Here is a 20,403-nt window from a genome sequence, read left to right on the forward strand (position 1 = left end):
GCGGGGGGCATGCGCACTGCGCGCTAGGGGAGTGTGTATGCGTACACGGGCGGGCGGGAGAACGCCCAGCCTCGCCGCTGAGGGAGCGGCCGGGCCCCGGCACCCCCTGCGCGGCCCCGGGGCTGCTGGCGGGGGCGTCCCGGGGCGTCCACGCCTTGCCCGTTTCCACCGGCCCTCCTCCCGCGGCTTCACCCGCTGCCAGCGCGCATGCTCCGCGTGTCGCGCTGACCTCAGCACGTCACGTACGTACGCACATTGGTGCGTAGTTACGTCGCGTCTCCACAGACACACACACCCCCCCCCCCCGCCCCGGTAACCGGGGAAGCGGCGGCCGGCGGCTGCGGTGCCCGAGGGGTGAGTGAGGGGCCGCGGGGCCAGGCGGGGCGGGACGGCGCAGCGGCTCCTCCCCCGGTGGCCAGCGGCGCCCCCCGCGGGCGGGAGCTGGCGGGACCGCGGCCTAGTGCGGGCTGGGGCAGCCTCGGCCTGGCCCGCACAAAGGGCCCGCCCCCGTGCCGGGGCCCCGCGGGCGGGAAGGGCTGTGAGGGGGCCCCGCCACCGCCCCCGCGCAGGGCCCGGTGTGCCGGCAGAGCGCGGCGCCTGAGGGCGAGCTGCGGCTGCCTCCGCTCCGCCTGCCCTGGGGCGGGGGGCTCTCCGCGGCACCGGGCCCCCTGTCTCCTTTCCCTGCTGCGCCCGGGGAAGGGCGATCTCGGCGGGCGGGGGAGGGGGGGTCCTTCCTCTCTTCGGCAACCGTCAGAAGCGGGAGTAGTTGAAGCATACCGCTGCGTTTCCCTCGGGTCCGGGGAATCCTAGAACGGGTCCGTGCCTTCGCGTTTCCTCCCTCGGAACGGCGCTTGCAGGGAAGCGCAGCCTCGGCAGTTCGCCTGCGGTCCCACTCTGCGGTTCCTCGCTGTCCTGTAGGAACCCTCTTCCTCTATTAGTGGGCTCCGTGGGCAAACAGACCAAGTTTCGTACCTTTGCAGCTGTATGACAGAGTAAAAGAATAATTATTTTTATTTTCTGTGGTGACGGGAGGGGAAAAAAAGTAGGTAAGTACAGCGAGAAAGAATCCTTAAAATTAGATGCTATAACTTAAAAGGTGGCCCACTGGGCTGTCAGCAGCAGAAGAACAAAGTTCCACCTTTCACATCCATTTGTTGTACATTTTGATCTCATCTGCCGGTGTGAAGCTGCAAGGTGTGTCAGTGGAGGTGGGAGAACAGGACACTGGAGTCAGCCATGGTGACCTGAGCAGCAGAGGTTTCCCCAAAGTCTCCTAGTGAGCTCTGGTGTAGACTTGGGATTTACTGAGCAAGTTCCAAGCTGGTAAATATTTTGCATGGGGAGCAGTAGTAGAATTCACTCTCAGATTATTTTGAAGTTGTTTCTCTTGCCAGTGAATTCTGATCTTATTGGAGGATTCTCACAGAACGTGAGGATTTGTTTAATAACACTTTGGGCCGTCTAATTATAATGCACTTGAAAGCAGTGCGTGTCGTACTGTGTTTGGCTGCCTTAAGGGTATGATTTACTTGACCATGCAGATGAAACACTAAAATTACTTGGAATGGGAAGTGTAAGTCTTAGTGTATCAGTTCAGCCTTCTCTTCGTCCGACTTAGAAAACCAAGTTCTGGGCAGGCATGCTGTGTGGAGCATTTAAAATGCGGTTTGAAAGATGTAAGTTGGAGAGCATATACGTGACTAAAGATGCTTTCCTGAGAAGGAGGAGTTGACTTTTGGCAGAAGTGTGCCTTGTCTCACAACAGAGCGGTGTGCTGCTTTGGGCCTGCTTTTCTAGAGACGCCTGGATCGCAGCAGTGTGGTATTTACAGAGCCACCATCGACTGTATGGACATGCAAAATATGTACTGAGTTGGCTTTTCATCTTTTGTTCCTCCTGATGTTCAAAGTTCTGGCTTTGGGTTTGTTTGTCTTCGATTGCAAAACAGACAAGACAGGCGGCATCTTGAATGCGCTTAAGTCGTTGGTGGCGGTCACGATCTGTTTTGGAAGGCAAACTCTTTGTTTTATTCTTTTTTCGAATTGTGGGTATGTTCATTGTTGTAGTTCTTACAAGAAAAGAACAAAGCCCAAATCCTTTTTGGGAAACAGGTCAAGCTCTTGTCAGTCACATTTGCACGAGTCTCTTTATCGTGACTGAAGTAATCCACTTAGAAGAAAAATTGTGACAATTACATATAACTACCTAAAGCAGAAATAGCATTAATTTGTCCTTTGTGATTTTAACAGATATATTGAGGACATCATGAATTGGAATAAAGGTGGACCTGGTACTAAGAGAGGCTTTGGTTTTGGTGGATTTGCCATAACACCTGGGAAAAAAGAGGAGCCTAAGCTCTCTCAACAGTCTCATAGTGCTTTTGGAACAGCCGGTTCTTCTGCTGCATTTGCGAAATCCGGACCTCCTCAGCTGCCTTCTTTCTACAAAATTGGGTCAAAGCGAGCAAATTTTGATGAAGAGAATGCGTAAGTAGGGTTATTTCTTGTGTTTATCTGGCTCTAGATTTTCATGGTTTACAGTTTCCAAGGTCAGGGAAAGTATCTGTGACATTGATGAGGTTTAGGTATTTAGAAAAGCCTGCTCAAGTGTAAATACCCTAATGCTGCGTTCTGGTGTAACAACCCCCCGGGCCTTACAGCAGTAGCATCAAGAAGAACTGAGCTGCTCACCTGCAGGTACTCCCGTCCTTGCTTGATGTCACCCTGGAGCAATTATTTACCCTTTCTCTGTGTGTCAGCCCGTTGTCTGTGAAATGAGAGTGGCAATACATCCTTGCCTTTATAAAGGAGCGTGAGATGCACCGGCAGCCCATGGAGAGCTCTCCTCCTCTAGCTTTCCCCTCCCTGAGAACAGCTCTCAGCTGAGCCTCAGTCAGCTCAGTCTTGTTCATGCTGTGGTCTGAACAAGACTTTGCCTGAGGTGCTTCAGAATCGGAGCCAAGCAGGATAAATTTGGGTGTCTTTTGCACAGGGAAGCATTCAACTCCGCGTTTCGTTACTAACTTTTCTATTAGCTGTGTAAATGCGTTGACTAGAAGGGAGAGCAGAAAAGTGTCCTGTGCTCACCAGCCTGGGAGAGCCACTCAAGAACATCAGTTTTGTAACATCGATTTGCCCTACCGCCGCTTTCAGCTTACAGCGCGAGTGATTGGAAAGAAAGAAAGAAATCTCGACATCTTTTCCTGTGTACCTACAGCCTTTTGTTACCTGTCTCTGTGTGGGAAACTTGACCTGACTCAGAAACCATGAAAGACAGCGTGGTGCTGTAGACTGTGTGCTGACTGGGCGTTGTTTCTTTCTTTTCAGGTACTTTGAGGATGAAGAGGAAGATTCCAGCAATGTCGAATTGCCGTACATTCCCGCAGAGAATTCCCCCACTCGCCAGCAGTTTCATTCCAAATCAGCAGACTCTGACAGCGATGATGATCCTCTGGAGGCATTCATGGCTGAAGTGGAGGCAAGACCCGGCTTGTGAAATGTTTTAGCCATTTATGTGGCTGTACTTCCCTCCAGTCGCGAGCAGCAAATGCCACTCATGACTTTGACAGCTGTATTCAGAATGTCACTTAGCTTTTGGTTTTTATGTCAGATGCTGTGTTAATTAGAACTCAGAGGTGGATTAGGTGGGGAGAGGGCAGATATGATTTACAGTGACTTAACTGTTTAGCTGTTTTGAGCACGTCAAGGCAGTACAACAAAGAGCTTTGTGTGTCTCTGAATATGCAATTAAGGTTTTGTGCATTTTACACTACCTGAATTGAAATGACTTATATTTGTCATGAGCTGTTCCTTAGCTACAGTTCTGTTATTAGCTCGATTCTATCACAGCGTTTTCAGGAGGAATGCAGAGAATATATTTTTTAACAGCATTGCCGCAAAGTTACGGTATATAAATTTCAAAGGTATTAGTAGGAGAAGTTATTTAGCGTCACAGGATATGGAACAAAAGAAAGTTTAGTCCAAAAAGTGTTGTCTCTGTGGCACGATGGTCTAGTTATGTAGGAAGATTTTTCCCTTCCCTGTTTTGTCACCTTGGGTTTTTTAACGTGTCATAATTTTATGACCTGTTAGGATCAAGCTGCTCGAGACATGAAGAGACTTGAAGATAAAGACAAAGAAAAAAAGAATGTTAAGTAAGTTCTCTTTTATAATTCCCATGCCTGCCTGTGTCTTGTATGGTGCTGAGAGAATTCCAGTGTGTTTTGTTGATGATGACGGTTCTGTAGACAAGCCAGTCCATACCCAGTAAACAGCGTTATCAGTGCGTGGTATCCCCCATGGGTAAAGTTCTGCGCAATAAAAATGGAATAGTAGGAGGGAGGAATCCGTGGTGGCATCCTACGGTAAAACTTAACAGCACTGAGAGCTGCCTCACGCCTTTCTAGGTGGTGGAAACTGGGGCAGCACGTTGTGCTACCACCACCTTCCAGATCAGCCTGAATAGTTTTTCTTCTTTCCACATCCTTGCAGTGGGGAGGATGGGTTTAAAATTGCATTTGTGTGAGCAAAAGAATTCAGTGCTGTAGATCTGGAGATTCTTCCAGACTTGAACTACGTTTTAAGACATTCCCTGTAAAGCTGATCTGTTAGGTAGCATGTGGCAATTGGGATGCTAAATTTGGAGTTTAAAACCAGTTTACCTTTTTGTGGCTTATCTATCTTTTGCCTAAAGACAATAATTATGCTGTCAGTTCTTGAGATAAATGTCAGATACATTGGTAGAACTTGCATTGCATGGGGTTGATCAGATTATACACGGTCCCGAAACAGAACACCGGATCCAAACCACCACCTGGGGAAGTTCTGAACTGGAGTTGCACTTCCTGGCTCATATTCCTCTTCAGTTGTGGGACTTCTGTAGCATCGAGAGCTTAGACCAGGATGATCTTTGAGGCTTCTACTGGGAAGACGGAGTCCCAATCTTTCGGTCTCGTTAATAGAAGTAAAAAGAAGTCTTTGCAGGGCCACTGTTGTGGTTGGCACCAAATACGGAAACTCCATGGGTTGGGATTATGAATGTTACTGAGTTGTTAGTGTTGTGCCTTCCACGGAATATGGAGCTCAGCACTAATCAAATGAAAGTATGGAGCTGAGTATGTGGAACACTTGCAGGGAAGTTTTTTTTCTCCGCTTGTTTTTCCAGGGGTATTCGAGATGACATTGAAGAGGAAGATGACCAAGTGAGTTCCTATGCAGTCTTTCTATCTTCTTTTTTGTTTTGATTTGGTTTTTTACCTTCCCTCCCCAAATACGTGACTACTAGGTACAAACAGAACTCCAGTTTCACGCGCAGTATCCGGACAATTCAGCAGGAAGCTCTAGTGGTTACCCTGCTGTCTCTACCCTTCTAGGTGTTGCGCTTAAAAAAAAAAGAAGAATATTAGGAGACAATTTCGTTCTTTTTTACTCCATTTAAGAAGACTTTTTTTCAGTCAATTTGAACTTCAACTTCCTGTACAGATTTTTCAGTATCTGAGGGTCTCATCAAATTTGAAACTAGCAGAACCATCTGACACGGAGCACCAGTGAGAGGCTGTTAAACTGTGGAGGCTGTTTGCAGTGAAATTTCATATCTGTTAAGTGCAAAAATAGGCTTTTTGCGCGTTATTTTCAGAGGAGCTCCAGTTCTGATTGAGGATTATAAGCGTCACTGTAACAGAAATAATAAACAAAGAGGAAAGACTTCATTTGAGAATGTTCCTTACTACTAATTTGTCATTAATAACTATTGTGTTACACACAGTAATGCAGAGCAGGAAGGGTTGTCTGGCCTCTAGGCCTTTGCTTCCAGTTTGGTGAGTGTAGCTGTGCTGCAGTGTGAGCAAAGGTGACTTACTGGGAGTCAGCTGTTGTTCCAGTGCAGCGTCTGCGTGTCCATGCGACTGGCTGTGCAAATGGAACAGCCAGATGCGTACATACCTCTGTTTGTAATTGAACCTTGCTTTAAAAATCCAATCTTAAATACTTGCTGGAAAATCAAGTGAGACTGATGTTTCCTCCATGAGAATGTCTTGGTGTGCCAGTGAGATTCCGTGAGACACATACATCCTTGTGAGCTGCAAGGGTGGCATGTGACAGTGGTGGCAGTGACATCTAACCTGGGCTTGTGTGGAAGGACTGTTCTGAAGCAGTTCTTTCCCGTTTGCTGTTGACTCAGTGAAAACCAGATATATTTTAATTTCTTAGAATCTAGTTAAGGGAAGTGGAGAAACTATCTTTGGCATAGTGTGTTAAAAAACCGTAAACATCATATGCTTAGTAATGTTGTGTTCTCTGTTTAAAAACCTGCAGTGTTTGTGCTTTGTTTGTGTCGAAATGAGAGTAGATTTTTCTATTGCTAAAGCATAGCAAGTCTTGTTAGAAGGAGTTGTGAAGCAGACATGTGAGAGAAGTTTGTTTCTTGAAAGCATTTTGTGGTCTGACGCTATAGTTGTTTTCTTCGTTTGTACTTGTTGTCCTTCTTCTGGACATAACTGTTGGCATTTATTAGAAGAATCAGTTCTAGTGAATGTGGTTTTTTTTTTCCTCAATGGTGGGTGTGAAAGCAAACAGCCTCTAGCACACACGTCATTTAAACAAACATGGTCATATTTTTGCATCCTATTGTATGTGATTTTACTGATATGTTTTGCTGCAGGAAGCTTATTTTCGCTACATGGCCGAAAACCCCACTGCCGGTGTGGTCCAAGAAGAGGAAGAGGATAACCTGGAGTATGACAGCGATGGGAATCCAATTGCACCGTCCAAAAAAATCATTGATCCTCTTCCACCCATTGACCATTCAGAGGTAGGAAGGAAGTTTGTTCCGTTCTGTTCTGCCTGAGGCTTTCTGGAAGGCAGGAGCTAAGCAGCAGATGGAGAGATGCTGCTGTCCCTGTGACACTTCGGTGCTGTGCTGCGTAAGTCGTACTAAAGATCCTTGGAACGGCTTCATGTTAAATGAATGTTCTTGCAGACCCTGAAGAACTTTTGAGGAAAAGCACCGTTTCCTTCCAAAACTAAGTGTGTGGGGAGAGAATCTTGAGTCCGGGGCTAACTGAGTAATTACCCTTGCAGATTGAGTATCCACCGTTTGAGAAGAATTTCTATGATGAGCATGAGGAGATCACCAGTCTCACCCCGCAGCAAGTGGTGGAGTTACGTCATAAGCTAAATCTCCGGGTAAGCTGGTCACAAAACTGTCCTCCTGGGACCTTTTTACTCCCTTTTTTTTGACTTAGTAGTTTTAATGAAGATTTTTTACAGGAAACGCCAGCTTTTGAATACTAAGCCTCCCAGATGCCTTCAGTGACTTTGATTTAAGGGAGCTTGATTTTCCTTAGCAGTTCTTGAAAGTCTTCTCTGGATTTGTCAGAGAGGGCACCGAAAATCGCCAGTTGCATGGTTGCACTGGGACTAAAGAGCTCCAGAGCTAGGAACTGAAATTGGAAATAATGATATGCAAGAATTAGTTCTTTGCCATCTGTGACACGTAGTGTGGTGACTTTCTGTGGAGGGAATTATTTGAGGAAGAAGACCAGTTATACAGGGAGGTAGATATGAAGTTTAGTAGCTTATGTTGATTGATAATTTATCTAGATTTTTATATACCTGAAAGTCCTATTTACGCAACACACCTGGAATTTGAACCTGGTTAAACTTGGTTCTATTCAAAAAGAAGCAAGCTGTTTTCAGAGGCAGAAACACCCTTTTTTTTCATTTCTGTACAGATTGCTCTCTGATTTTCTCTTACTGGTCATGAACAAAGATATGTTTCTGTCTCTTAAGGTCTCCGGTGCTGCTCCTCCAAGGCCAGGCAGTAGTTTTGCTCATTTTGGGTTTGACGAGCAACTTATGCATCAGATTAGGAAATCCGAGTACACCCAGCCCACCCCTATACAGTGTCAGGTGAGTGTCAGCGTCGTTACTTCTCTAACATGGAACACATGCAAAGGGCCCAAGTCCCTCTGAGGATGTCTGCAGTTCTAGTTTCCTGTATAGAGCTGTCATGGAGAAGAATAATTTGTATTTTTCTAGGAAAATAGGTTTGATGGTTTTTAAATAAAGTTTACCCACTTTTTTTCTTGTTAAATGACCACTGTAAATATATGTATATTCTTTTCTTCATTTGTCTCATGGTGAAGACTGAAGAACATTCAAGTGACATCTCTTGCTTACAGAAATGTATGAAAGGCTTTTTGTGTTGTTGGGTTTTTTTTAAATCGTATTAAAAGTAACCATAGCAGTAGCTGAGTAAAGAGCCGTACATTGACAGCTTTATTCCTTTAAACAGCTTATATTGGGGTGGCTTGTAACTAGAAGAGGTATGCCACGAGGCATTTTGTCCTTCATTTCTTTCAGCAGTTACAACAAATGCCCTGTGAGCTGGACTATTTAACTGGCCGTTCCTTGCAGAGCCGTGCAAGCAAGAGGGATTCTCCTGCATGTGTAGACTGATTAGCATCAGTAATTAGGGCTGTCAGCGATGTGATTATAACCACACCACTTCAGATGCTTTTCTTGAAGTATAAAAAAATGGTGTGGTGCTGTGTCCGAGGGATGTGTTTGGCCCTTAGTCCACACTATTTTGTAAAAAACTGTGGTGGAGAGGTCCTTACAGCAACAGGAGGGATGAGCTGAGGACTTCAGCTCTCAGAATGGTTACAGAAGGAAGAGGCTCAGAGAATTGGGTTTTAGTGTTTTTACAGCTGGACAAGATGCATTTGTGTACCTGTGTATATATCCTTGGGATGTTGTACTGTGCCCAAACATTGATTTCATAGAGGACACCAAGAGTGATAACATGGTAATTGCTTCCAGCCCTTAAAACAAACTAATTCAGATCTGAATGTGGCAGTAAAACTGTGTAAGCATCGGTGTATGTTGCTGTGAGTCCTCTGTAACGTGCTTTCCTCTAATTATCTGAGTTTTCCTGTAATACCTGGGACAAGAATACGCTAAGGTAGGCGTAATATGGGTTTAGAATCTCCTTATTTTTAGGGCGTTCCAGTTGCACTAAGTGGCAGAGATATGATTGGGATAGCGAAGACTGGAAGTGGAAAAACAGCAGCCTTCATCTGGCCGATGTTGATCCACATCATGGATCAGAAGGAGCTTGAACCGGGGGATGGTCCCATTGCAGTGATCGTCTGCCCAACCAGAGAGCTTTGCCAGCAGGTGGGTGTGTAGTAAGTGTACCTGTGCCGTACGGTGTTCTTGTAGAAGATGACAAAATTCGGGGTAGAAATTATCAGAGAACCTCAGTAACTGTTTGAAAAAGCTACTCTGCGGTAGCAGTGTGCATCCAATGCAAGCTCACGGTTCTCTCCTACACCTCTTCTTGTTGAAAGATCGTGAAACTAAGTTTTTGCACAGTGCTCCCATGTTATTTCTAAGCATTAAGAATACTGTGGATGTGTTGCCACAACTTGTGTGTGTAAAAGGACAGAGCCCGCAGGTGAAATTACGGCTGGATGCTTAAGTAGGTTTCTCAAATTATTGGAAATTATCCACAACTATTGAAGTGTTGAGCCCTGAGGATTTCTGAATAATTTCATTAAGTTATTAGCTGAAAAGTGGATTTCAGGAGCTGGACTATATTTCCAAGGTAGGCACATTTTCTCAGATCTAACGTGAACTGTGATGTGCTTTGTTTGAAATTCCCAGATCCATTCTGAATGTAAGCGCTTTGGTAAGGCGTATAATCTGCGCTCTGTAGCTGTGTATGGAGGAGGAAGCATGTGGGAGCAAGCCAAAGCCCTCCAGGAGGGAGCAGAGATAGTTGTCTGCACACCAGTAAGTACCTGTATGCACAGTACAGGTTTTTTTGTGGTTTAACTGAAGCTGAGACAGACTGTTAATACCATGAGTGATGCAGAATTTGATCTTTGGTCGCTGAAATGTGGGTTCGTCAGATGTTGAGAGGAATCATGCTGCGATTATTCTTTTCCTGAAAGAAATTGAAAGAGATTAGGTATGACCTCCAATAGAAGACAGAGTAGCCAGCCAGATCTGCTTGAATCAGTGTCAGTAGTGTGTGATACCACCTTCTGCTTGCTGAGCCTTAAATTCATGAAGAAAAATCCCAGAATGTCATGGACTTGAGTGCCCTCTTCCTGAATCAGTGTAGAGCCTGTGGCAGTAATATGGAAGGGTTTAAATGTTGAACCAGAATGGGTACTGATGCTGAATGAGGGATTTAAATGAGCACCAGCATCCACTGGCTTTGCTCATTGCAATAACTAGTTACGAACTTGGGCAAAACTGCGCAACTGATGGTTGGAGGGAGTTTTATTGTGGCTATTTATTGGGGTACTAGGCAAGAAAAGAAAGTATGAAGAACTCCGTGGCCAAAAATTGTGGGATTAAGGAGCCCGTTCACGTTTAAAATTCGATTGTAATGAAGAATAGGGAATTTTAGAATCTTGGCACTGTTAAGCTTTAAAAAACAGTCCTAAAATTCAGCTTGTCAAGCGTAGTTGATGAGAGTTTTAGGAATCCGTTTCTATGACTTGAATATTGACACTTCTAGACTGAAGCCTTGAGATGGTTTTTGTTCTAAGTCTTTGGTAAGTGAGGATAAAAAGCAGTTAAGTGCATAAAGGTTGAATATTAGGGGCTTTTTAAATATGCTTTAAAAACTTGGCTTTTTTTTCTTTTTAATAGGGGCGCTTGATTGATCATGTGAAAAAGAAAGCTACGAACCTTCAAAGAGTCACTTACCTTGTGTTTGATGAAGCTGACAGAATGTTCGATATGGGTTTTGGTATGTAATGAACAAAGTTCACTGTTGGAAAGCAGTGGTGTCCAGTTCCCAGCTTAACCCTGGCAGTTTCATATACTTGGAAATACATTAAGCAAATACTTTTTAGATAAAACTTATATTTAAAGGTCTAATGTCTGTTGCTATAAAGAGATCAGTGAAGTCCTGTTGATGTTGAAGCCCCAAACCCCTGATTTTTATCTTAGAGTTGCTGGATAACTTTTGGGCAAGTCACTTCTGTGCTTTGATTCTGTGCGTCCAGACTGGTGGCGTTAAAAGAACTTTCTGCTTTATTGGGAGAGGTTTGGTCATTCAGATCTGGATGATTTTGAATTTGTGTTCGGGAATTACGGGACACGGCAAAGGTTTGGCAGTGCTGTGATAGCGCAGGGGTGGGGAGACACTTGTCAGCTTATGCATGGATTCAGATCAGATCTTTGCTCATGGAGTTTTTTGCTGAAGGAACTTCCAAAAGTTTCTCTGTACAGTGAAGGAGCTTTCATTGTGCAGCAAAGAGCACCTGGAAGTCACAGCAGAATTAAACACTGAGTGAGAGGCACGCGTTCACTCTATGGTTATTTGTTAAGTAAAGCAATGAAGTTGCATTTTGAGTTATTCTACTAAATAACGAGCGTACAATGTTGATGGGAACGTTTTCCATCTCCTTTCCAGAATATCAGGTCAGATCAATCGCAAGCCACGTACGTCCTGACAGACAGAGTAAGTATCAGCATGTTTCCAGATCAGCTCCTGAGGGTCGAAGGAGGCTGGCGGGGGCGGGGGGGCTACTGTTAGGAATCTGGAACAGAGCTTGGGTCTCCTGTTCCTGTCACAGCCACGCAGTGACACTTGTGCAGAAGCCCTCTGGTGTTATTCTCGGCGTGGGCTGCTGGGAGGGAGCACTCGGGAAGCGTGGGCATTTAACCGCGCTGGTCCGTGATCCGTCCACAGACCTTCCTCAGAGAAAAGATGATTAGCTGAATTAATGTTAGTTTGCTTTGGGATCCTGTGTTCTAACCTGCCGTGAAAGAAAGTTCACAGCGGCGCCACATACTATCGACGTCTTATTTCAGGTGCCGTGGGATGTGTTTCCACTTTGAGGTATCTGATAGTGTGATGGATAATTTCAGTTAGAACCAGGAAAACAGACCGTGGCTTCCGATCAGTGACACGTGGTACAGCTGTACAGGTCTCGTTCACAAGATCTGTGCAGTGTCTTCACGGTTCTGAAAGACAGTTTGTTTTCCAAGGGGTTCACACGCTGGTTTTCTTTTAGCCCTGTTGTTCAGTGCCACTTTCCGTAAGAAGATTGAGAAGTTGGCCCGAGACATTCTGATCGACCCAATTCGAGTTGTGCAGGGAGACATTGGAGAGGTAATTCCACATCCCTTCTGAGACACCCAGAGGAATGTTGCTGTTCTCTGAAATTTAAGTTAGACTGCTGTAGTCATCGTTTATATTTAAGAGTAAATAGTTTGTGCTTAAGAAAAAACAGTGAGGTTTTGTTGTTTGGTTTTTTTTATTGAGGTTTTTCTCTGCCAACAAATGTTCTCAGCATGATGGGAGGTTTCCTCGAGGAGTGAAACAACATCAATGCAGTGATTGCTTTTTTTTATTTGTTAGGCTGAATCAATGGGTATATGCTTTTGTTTTGTCTCAGAACTATAAATAGAGTACAGCTTTTGCAATGAAGGGTTGGAAACTTGGACTGTACTGTCTTTCAGCTGGTTTACATGGGAATGTTGGTTCTATACTTGCTTGACAGTAGCAGCTGAACTATTGGAGTGGGGATTTGGTACTAAGTCAATGAAGTGGGCAGGTTACAGTCGCTGTGAAGAAACTTTGCTTGTAATATGTGAAAACTGTTGAGAAATTTCACAAGATGCCTGCAGAACATTCCTCTTTTAACCAGTTCTGTGCCCTTTTTTATTTTTTTTTCCTTCAGGAATGTGAGGTGTCCCTTTATAACAACAAATTAACGGCTCCCTGAAGCCCCTTCTTTGTGGGGAAAATGGTTTTCCTAAACATCACTTAAGAAAAGAAGCAGCTTTCCTAGCTCAGTCACATGGTTTCTTTGCTTTGATCTAAATCATTACTCTATTATGAGAGCATCATCTTTGAAATAATTAATATTTAAGTGTGTAAAACTTAAATCTTTCAGAGAAACTTCCAGATAGTGCTGTGAGCTCCACTGCACTTTATCTACTTGCAATACAGAGCGTGTAGGGAGCCTGTCATACCTCCCCTCTTCCCAACTCCGAGGGCAACTCACAGGAGTGCTTCCTCTGATCGCTGTAGGAGTAACCTTTCCATCCGCTCCGTCTCAGACCCTGCTCTCGCATACTCTGGTTTAGAGGTTAACAGCGTCTGTTGCAGGAGCGTCTAAGTGGCGAGAGCCCACCTTTAGCTCAGCAGGGCGCTGAAGGCATCGTGTCAAGGACTGCGCTTTGCCTCTCTCAGGCTTGGCAGAGAGTGGCTTATTTAACCCCTGCCTTTTCTGCACGGTGAAAGTGAAGTGGTCAGCAGTTAGACAAGAGCTGAAACCGCTTTTAAAGGAGCGTTTTGGTCCTCTGCTTCTCCTCTTTTTATTCTCACACCTAGTTTAAATTCCTTGGTTTGTTCTGCCATCTGTTTGGCATTCTGTCCTTTCTGTCCTGCGTTATTGCTTGTCTCATTTCTCGCCTTAGGCAAATGAAGATGTTACTCAAATTGTGGAGATTTTCCCCTCTGGCCCTAGCAAATGGAACTGGCTGACTCGACGCCTGGTGGAGTTCACGTCTTCTGGGAGTGTTCTCCTGTTTGTCACCAAGAAGGCAAATGCGGAGGAGCTGGCCAATAACCTCAAGCAGGAGGATCATAATCTGGGGCTGCTTCATGGAGACATGGACCAGAGTGAGAGGAATAAAGTCATTTCAGAATTTAAGAAGAAGGGGATCCCGATACTGGTAGCTACTGATGTGGCAGGTACGTGACGGTCTACGAAACAGCAGCTCATACAAGTTGTGGGTGTCAGCAGAAGGGCCTGCACGTGGAAGGCAACAAGGCTGGCTTCTACAGCTGCTGGGCACTGTGTTCTAGATGTTTTTCAGAAGTACACAGTGTTAGCAAGGGGGTTTGTTTTTAAAGTCTTCTAATGATGTTTAAATTACAGTCTGGCAGGTGGTTTTTAACATACAGAAGAAAACTAAGCTGTTTCTTCAGGAAGTAGTTGCTATTCATTAATGAGCTGACACATTATGCGTGCTTAAATGAAGAGGAGATGGACACACTCAAAGCCCTCTCTAGAACAGCTTTAGCTGAACAAAGGGTGAATTTTGGTGTCCTTTAATAAAGCCCTCTCTCTTCCTTGGAAAAACAGTCATTGCAAGAGATCTCTTCCGTCTCCAACCCTGTGAACTTGGGGCTCGGTGTAACTTACACTTCTGTTAGAGAAGATATTGCTACACTTAAGAGTTGCCTACGAAGGGTGGCTTAACTGGGGTGTGTTCTTGTGGGGACTCCTTTCATGTGTTGGAGCAGATTGAATCGATACGCTGGTGTGAATGGGATTGCTCTGAGTTAATTGAGGATCATCACACTTAGCGCTGTGTCGCCCTTTCTTACAGCGCGTGGGTTAGATATTCCTTCCATTAAGACCGTCATCAATTATGATGTGGCTCGGGACATCGACACGCACACCCATAGAATCGGTCGTACTGGCAGAGCGGGCGAGAAGGGAGTTGCCTACACTCTGCTGACCCCCAAAGACAGTAACTTCGCTGGTGATCTCGTCAGGAATCTGGAAGGCGCTAATCAACATGTTTCCAAAGAGCTGTTGGATCTAGCAATGCAGGTACAAACGAGCAAAACTCCTTAAGTAGAGGAGGGTTCCTTCCGGGATTAGCATAAAATCAGGAGGTCAGGGTCTTGTTTCTGGCTCCGTCACGTGTTGATAGTGACCTTTCAGCAATCTCTGCTGGGTTTAAGTAGGCTTTCTGGTGTTTTTAGTGGCCTTTGAAAGAATCTCTGAAGATGTGAAGGTTTTAGAACACCATATGTGATCTATTTTGGGGTCAGGCACTGCCTAGGAAATGAGGGGCTGTAATCTGGCTGCTGCCAGCAGCGCACTCCAGCTCCGGTGTCTCAGTACAGTCTGATTTTATGGCCGCCACCTGGGAAACGCAGCTTAGGGGAAAGCTAAATTAGAGAGTAGTTACAGGGACATTCCCTGTGAGAAAGGGTTGCTGCTGGATCGTTACACCTGCTTGGCAGTGCTGTCTGGCAGCTTGCTCTGTGCGGGTATGATGGATAGCTGAAGCAGTTGTGCCTGCGCCACTGTGCTCAGCAGCTTTTTAAGTTCTTGTCTTTTGCTGCCCATGTAGCTGCAACAGAGCAAAGGCTTTTTGGTAATTCCTGAATTCAGAGGTGGATTAGCCTGCCTGTGGCTCCATTGCCCGGCAGCTTGGACGCTGGCTGCTAGAAGTCAATGTTTTTGTGAGGTACGGAGGCAGCGTTTTCCGAAGGGACAGAATTTGTGAGGCAGAGCTCCACAGGCTGCCTTTGGGAGGAGCGTGTAGAAGCTGAACGGCTTGGCTTACTGGCTTCTTCAGATCTGAAGAAACTATAGGGCATAAAAAGAGGTGCAGCCAACCACTATCTAAAAACCTGGTTTCGGGAGGTCTGGTTGGGCTGCCCTCTCCTGGCCACTGCTTGTTGCAGGGAGTTTTGCTGACAGAACCTTGTTTCTCCTCAGCTGGGCACTGGGCTAAATCAGTAACACCCAAGTATGGGCAAGTGCAGAGCTCCCGGGTGGCCTTAGAAATTGCATTTATCCCTGGGTTTATTCGAATGCAAACTCCCAAAGCTCGCACGGATGAAAGTTCAGGACATAAAATCAGTTTTCATAAAAAGCATTTGTAGCAAAAAGCTTCAGACCCCCATGACTGAGCTGTCTACAGCTTAGTTTCCAAGTGCTGTGGTCTGTCACAGCCCATACCATTGCAACAGCTGTGTTGTGGAAGGGCCAACAGTGTCTTTATATTTTTCTTTTTAAATGCTCAAAATCCTTCTTTTCTGAGCCTCATTACGTGCATTTGTGCAGCTTCTTATTCCCTGTGTTGAGAAGCGTTTGTCCTTCTTTTGTACAGAATCCCTGGTTCCGGAAATCACGTTTCAAAGGAGGAAAAGGCAAGAAGCTGAATATTGGTGGTGGCGGCTTAGGATACCGTGAACGTCCTGGTCTGGGATCAGAAAACTCTGTAAGTAGAGATGCTGAGGAGGTTGTTTACAGATTCTTAGGACATTTTAACTTACTACTGACTACTCTTTAATTTGAAAAAAAAAATCTTCTTAGGCCTGGATTATAGCCTCTGCTTTCAAAGGTTTTCATAGCTCAGAATCTTTGGGAGTTAGTATCAGAAATACCTCACATGCAACTGTCCTGTGCTGTTATCCTCTTGTCAAGAGCTGCCTTCTTTAGGACCAGAGTGATCCAGAAGGTTTGAAGATTCTTCCCAAAATAGACTGGCAGTGCCAGATAAATGCTAATAAATTACTTGAAAAGCCATTTCCAGGCTGATTCTTGGCAGCAAAGAAATTTTGCCGCGTTGGGAACACTTCCTAAGCTGTGTCCACGCTAGGGAAACAGCCCGTTGCCAGCGTGCCTGGGGACAGAGTTGAACTGCAGATGTGTTGGAAACACATCACACGCAGCATCTCTCCAGAAGTCACAGCTGAAGCCTTGTTCGCGCTTTGTCTTGGCTGTGACCTCTGTGAAAAGCCCCCATTTGACCGCGTTTCGCTTCAGCTCGTACCGTGAGGAGCTGGGAAAGGCTCTTATGCTGTTGCCTAGTGAGTCACTGAGACTTGATTCATCTTCACTTTTCTGTCATCCTCAAGGTCATGGGGCAAACTGCTCCGCTGCTCAGGGCGCTCCCGAAGTGGGTTGTCCTTAGTAGATGTGTTTCCTGGGTGCCGGGTCAAGATAGATTTGGGGAATGGTTGAATTGAAAGTGTCACGTTGTGTAAATCTCTCCGGTTGTCCTGTGTCTTTTTGCGTAGGATCGTGGCAACAACAACAGTGTGATGAGCAACTATGAGGCCTACAAGCCGTCCACGGGGGCGATGGGAGACCGACTTACGGCGATGAAAGCAGCTTTTCAGGTTGGTTCGATCGCTTATACTCCAAGTTCTGACTCAAGAGGAAAGGGCATAACATGGAAAAATTTTACTACTAATGATTCAAGACAATTTTTTTTTTTTTCTCTCCCCTGAAAATGCAGAAACTGTTGATTTCAGGGAAGTTGAATTTGGTGGTTGTGGCCGCTTGGAGGACGCAGTCAGCGTTGCAGTCCAACGGGGCAGAATTAGCATGCAGGCTGGACTGAATGGGCTTGCACAAAGTTAATTTGCCAAACTTACTTTGTTTTCTGCTGCCTCTTTTCTCTCTTTCCCTTCTGGATTCTGCTCCTAGGCTTGATCCTGTTTAGGTTGCTTAGCAGCAATCGCGCAGTTGCAATCAAAAGAAACGGGGAACAGAGAAACCCTTTCTCTTCACTGTAAAAATGAACCCCCCAGCACAGGAGTTCCCTTGTTTCTGTGGTCTGGTAGCAGATGTGCGTTACTAATTCTGCGTCCCTAAGCACAGCAGGAGTGGAATCACTCCAAAAGTGACTTTTTAGAAGAACTCTTTTTCCTGGGGGCTCCCCAGGATTCAAGACAGGCTTGCGCGTGCGTGATGACCGCGTGTTTTGTGGCGCAGCGTAGAGGCAAACGTGCTCTTTTTTTTCTTCCTCTCTCTTTCCGGCAGTCCCAGTATAAGAGCCACTTTGTTGCTGCAAGCTTAAATAACCAAAAGACTGGTAGCTCCGCTGCTGGCGCTAGCGGCTGGACCAGCGCGGGGAGCTTGAACTCGGTCCCGACAAGTTCAGCGCAGCAAAACGCCGCAAATCCTGACAGCCCCATTGCAGCCACCGCAGCGGCGAAGGGTGTTCCGGGCTTCACCAGCACGGGGAATCTGAGTAGCGTTCCCACCTTCCCGAGTGTCGGAGTACAGGGCTTCAACAGCACGAATGCCAGCACCAACAACCGAGAAGGCGGCGGCGGCGGCGCTGCTGCCGGCGGCGGTGGCAGCGGTGGCGGCGTTGTCAGGGAACGATACGACAACCGGAACAGTCGCCACAACGAGGTCCCGCGCCGCGGAGAGGGCGGCGGTCGCGGAGAGGGCGGCGGTCGCGGAGAGGGCGGCGGTCGCGGAGAGGGCGGCGGTCGCTACAACGATGTGCAACGCCACGGAGAAGGAGGCGGTCGCCACAGTGACGCTTACCGCCACGGGGAGGGCCGACACGGCGACAACCATCGCCACGGCGAAAGCCGGCACTTCGCTGAGGTGGGCAGTGGCAATCGCACTAACAGTGACAGCAGGAACAGCAACGAAGGTAGGAGCAACGAGAATAGGAATGGGGAGAACAGGAAGGATTCCAGCAGCCGAGACAACAAGACAGATGGGTTTGCTGTCCCAGAGCCCCCAAAACGTAAGAAGAGCCGGTGGGACAGTTAAAAGCTGGTGTTTCGCAGCCCGGAATCTCTGCAGGTAACGTTGTCTTTTACCAGAGGATTTCTTGGGGTTTTTGGTAACTGGTTGTTGAGCAGCTGGGGGAGGAGAAGGCAACCATGACAACTCCCCGTGCAAGTCTGGGCCGGTACATCTGCGGACAGATTCACTCTAAAGACGTGTCCACACAATGCTTAGTCAAAGCGAAATCATTTTGATAAAGCTCCCTGGGTCCTGCTTTGAAGCATTCAGTGCTCAAGTGACTCTCTGCTGGATTTAAACAGATCTTCTTGAGAAGAAAGAAGCTGTTTCATGTCCTTGGAACGTTGAGAAACTGTTGTCCATAGAAGTATACAGTAGTTTTTCTTAACCAGCGTTCACACTTACAAAAGCCAGTCCATCTAGAGATGCTCAGGACCCACCTTTAAACATTAACCTTTCAGCGGTTTGTTCAGTATGGTGAGTTCTTCCCCAATCTCTTCTTTTCACATACCCCCTCGTCCCCCAATAATTTGGCCTCCGCGTCACCCCTTACCCATCAACTGAGAGTGTCTCAGTCTGCGTTGCTGAAGGTGGGACGGAGCAAGTTGGTTTTTCTTCCCTTATTTTTTTACGGAGCTGTTCAAGGGATCCTTCTGCAGCCCAGCTAACCACACGTTCACACCTAGCGTAGGACGGACTCCCTGGCTTGTTTGTGGTCAGTACCTCAATCCCAATCCCGTTGCCCAGGTATATTTTTTTTTTCTTTTTAAAGAGCCTCTTCTTTCCTAATAACCTCCGTTCTGGTGGAAGCCTGCATAGCAAACTTGTCTCTCTGCTGTGCCTACGTGCCCTCTGTTATGAGAGGGCTGTGCTTTCTTCAAATTAAAAGCAAAAAAGGGAAAAAAAAATGTAGATGCGCCACAACAATCAGAGGCTGGTGCCCCCCTGAAGTGTAGCTAAATGAAGAGGCTTCATTCGGAAATTCAGGGACTTGCTGCTCAGAAGCCTTAAGGGAGAACCTGAAAAGCAATGGCTGAAGTGGAACAGCTCAGATTTCGCCCCGGATTGGACACGTGTAGTTAAAAACAAGTAAAATCTTGCTTGACCGTTTTTAACTCGTCGTGTGTATTATCCGTTTTTTAACTTTTTTTTTTTTTTTTGCGCCATAAAGGTAAGGAAGAACTCGTTTTGTTGAAACATGTCAGCACCCACCTCTGTCTTGTTTCTACTGAAAGAAGTATCAGAAACTGTCAGGTTTTTGTGACGTTGTGATGTTTTCTTTATCAGCTGTGCATTTACTTTCTGCTTGCTCTAGTAAATGTTTTATTACTGGGACAAAACCACCTGGCACGTGCTTTTTATTCTCCACTTCTTCCATTGGCTGTTGTGGATGGTGATTTGACTGACGGGAGATGTCACCGCGTCCCTTTCTTTCCCCAGAAGTTGTGGATTGTAGTTGCTAAAAGCCTTCCTGTGGTTTTTCTCAGTATCTTTCCCCCCAAAGTGTTTTGCAAACCCTCTTTTAGCTTCAAAGCCTCCTGGGGAATAGATTTTTCTCCATTTTACAGGTGGGAAGGGCGCAGCCTGGGACATGTCGCTCATCCCAGCCGTCATTGGAGAAGGAACTCGGCCAGTCTTGGGATCTGACTTGTGTGTGGGCTGGTTGCAGTTAAGACACCGACTTGATTATTTGGGCCCCCTCGCTAACTGCCTCTAATCTGTTGGGTTTTCCCTAAAAATAGCATCCAACTGAATTCTCTCGGCGCGGTCGAGGCAGAAGCCTCATTGCTTTGAGCTCTGCGTATTTAGTATTAAGACAAGGATGCTCCCAGGGCAGATGGGGCAGGGGTTCAGAAGCTGTTGCATTCCCCTGATCCCACTGAAGGTTTATCGCTCTGCACGGTTAAAGATTTGAGTTTCAAACAGACAACCCAAAAGCTCTGTAGTCACAAGCTGCCATCTGCTCCCTCCCTTCCTGGATCTCGCTGCCACTGGGAACCGGCCCCCTACGTGGCATCTGCTCGGGTTTCTCCCCTTCTTTTTAACGCATCCCTCTGCTATTCGCTGGGATTATTGAAATTCCTCACCCCTCTCTCAGCTCCCAGGGGCCTCCTGAGACTTGAATGAGT

At 46.3% G+C, this 20,403-nt stretch overlaps 1 protein-coding gene across 1 annotated transcript; it reads left to right on the forward strand.

The window, feature by feature from the left end:
• Nucleotides 1-327: 327 nt before the first annotated feature.
• On the forward strand, nt 328-19,428 carry DDX42 (DEAD-box helicase 42). The gene is made up of 18 exons (XM_086477942.1): nt 328-354; nt 2,250-2,486; nt 3,327-3,477; nt 4,092-4,153; nt 5,164-5,200; nt 6,658-6,807; nt 7,077-7,181; nt 7,788-7,907; nt 9,000-9,176; nt 9,666-9,794; nt 10,665-10,764; nt 11,434-11,481; nt 12,038-12,135; nt 13,449-13,725; nt 14,367-14,593; nt 15,888-15,998; nt 16,801-16,902; nt 17,549-19,428. The coding sequence occupies exons 2-18, from the start codon at nt 2,266-2,268 to the stop codon at nt 18,296-18,298; spliced, it is 2,865 nt and encodes a 954-aa protein (XP_086334068.1). The 5' UTR covers nt 328-354; nt 2,250-2,265; the 3' UTR covers nt 18,299-19,428.
• The last annotated feature ends 975 nt before the right edge of the window (nt 19,429-20,403 follow it).

The sequence above is a fragment of the Leptosomus discolor genome, chromosome 25 (assembly GCF_034619465.1).
Source record: "Leptosomus discolor isolate bLepDis1 chromosome 25, bLepDis1.hap2, whole genome shotgun sequence".
Classification (NCBI taxonomy): Eukaryota; Metazoa; Chordata; class Aves; order Leptosomiformes; family Leptosomidae; genus Leptosomus; species Leptosomus discolor.

Coding starts and splice junctions, on each gene's coding strand:
- DDX42 (XM_086477942.1), top strand. CDS start 2,266: ATGAATTGGAATAAAGGTGGACCTGGTACTAAGAGAGGCTTTGGTTTT. Junction 9,795..10,664: donor AGATAGTTGTCTGCACACCA/GTAAGTACCTGT, acceptor TCTTTTTAATAG/GGGCGCTTGATTGATCATGT. Junction 15,999..16,800: donor GTCTGGGATCAGAAAACTCT/GTAAGTAGAGAT, acceptor CTTTTTGCGTAG/GATCGTGGCAACAACAACAG.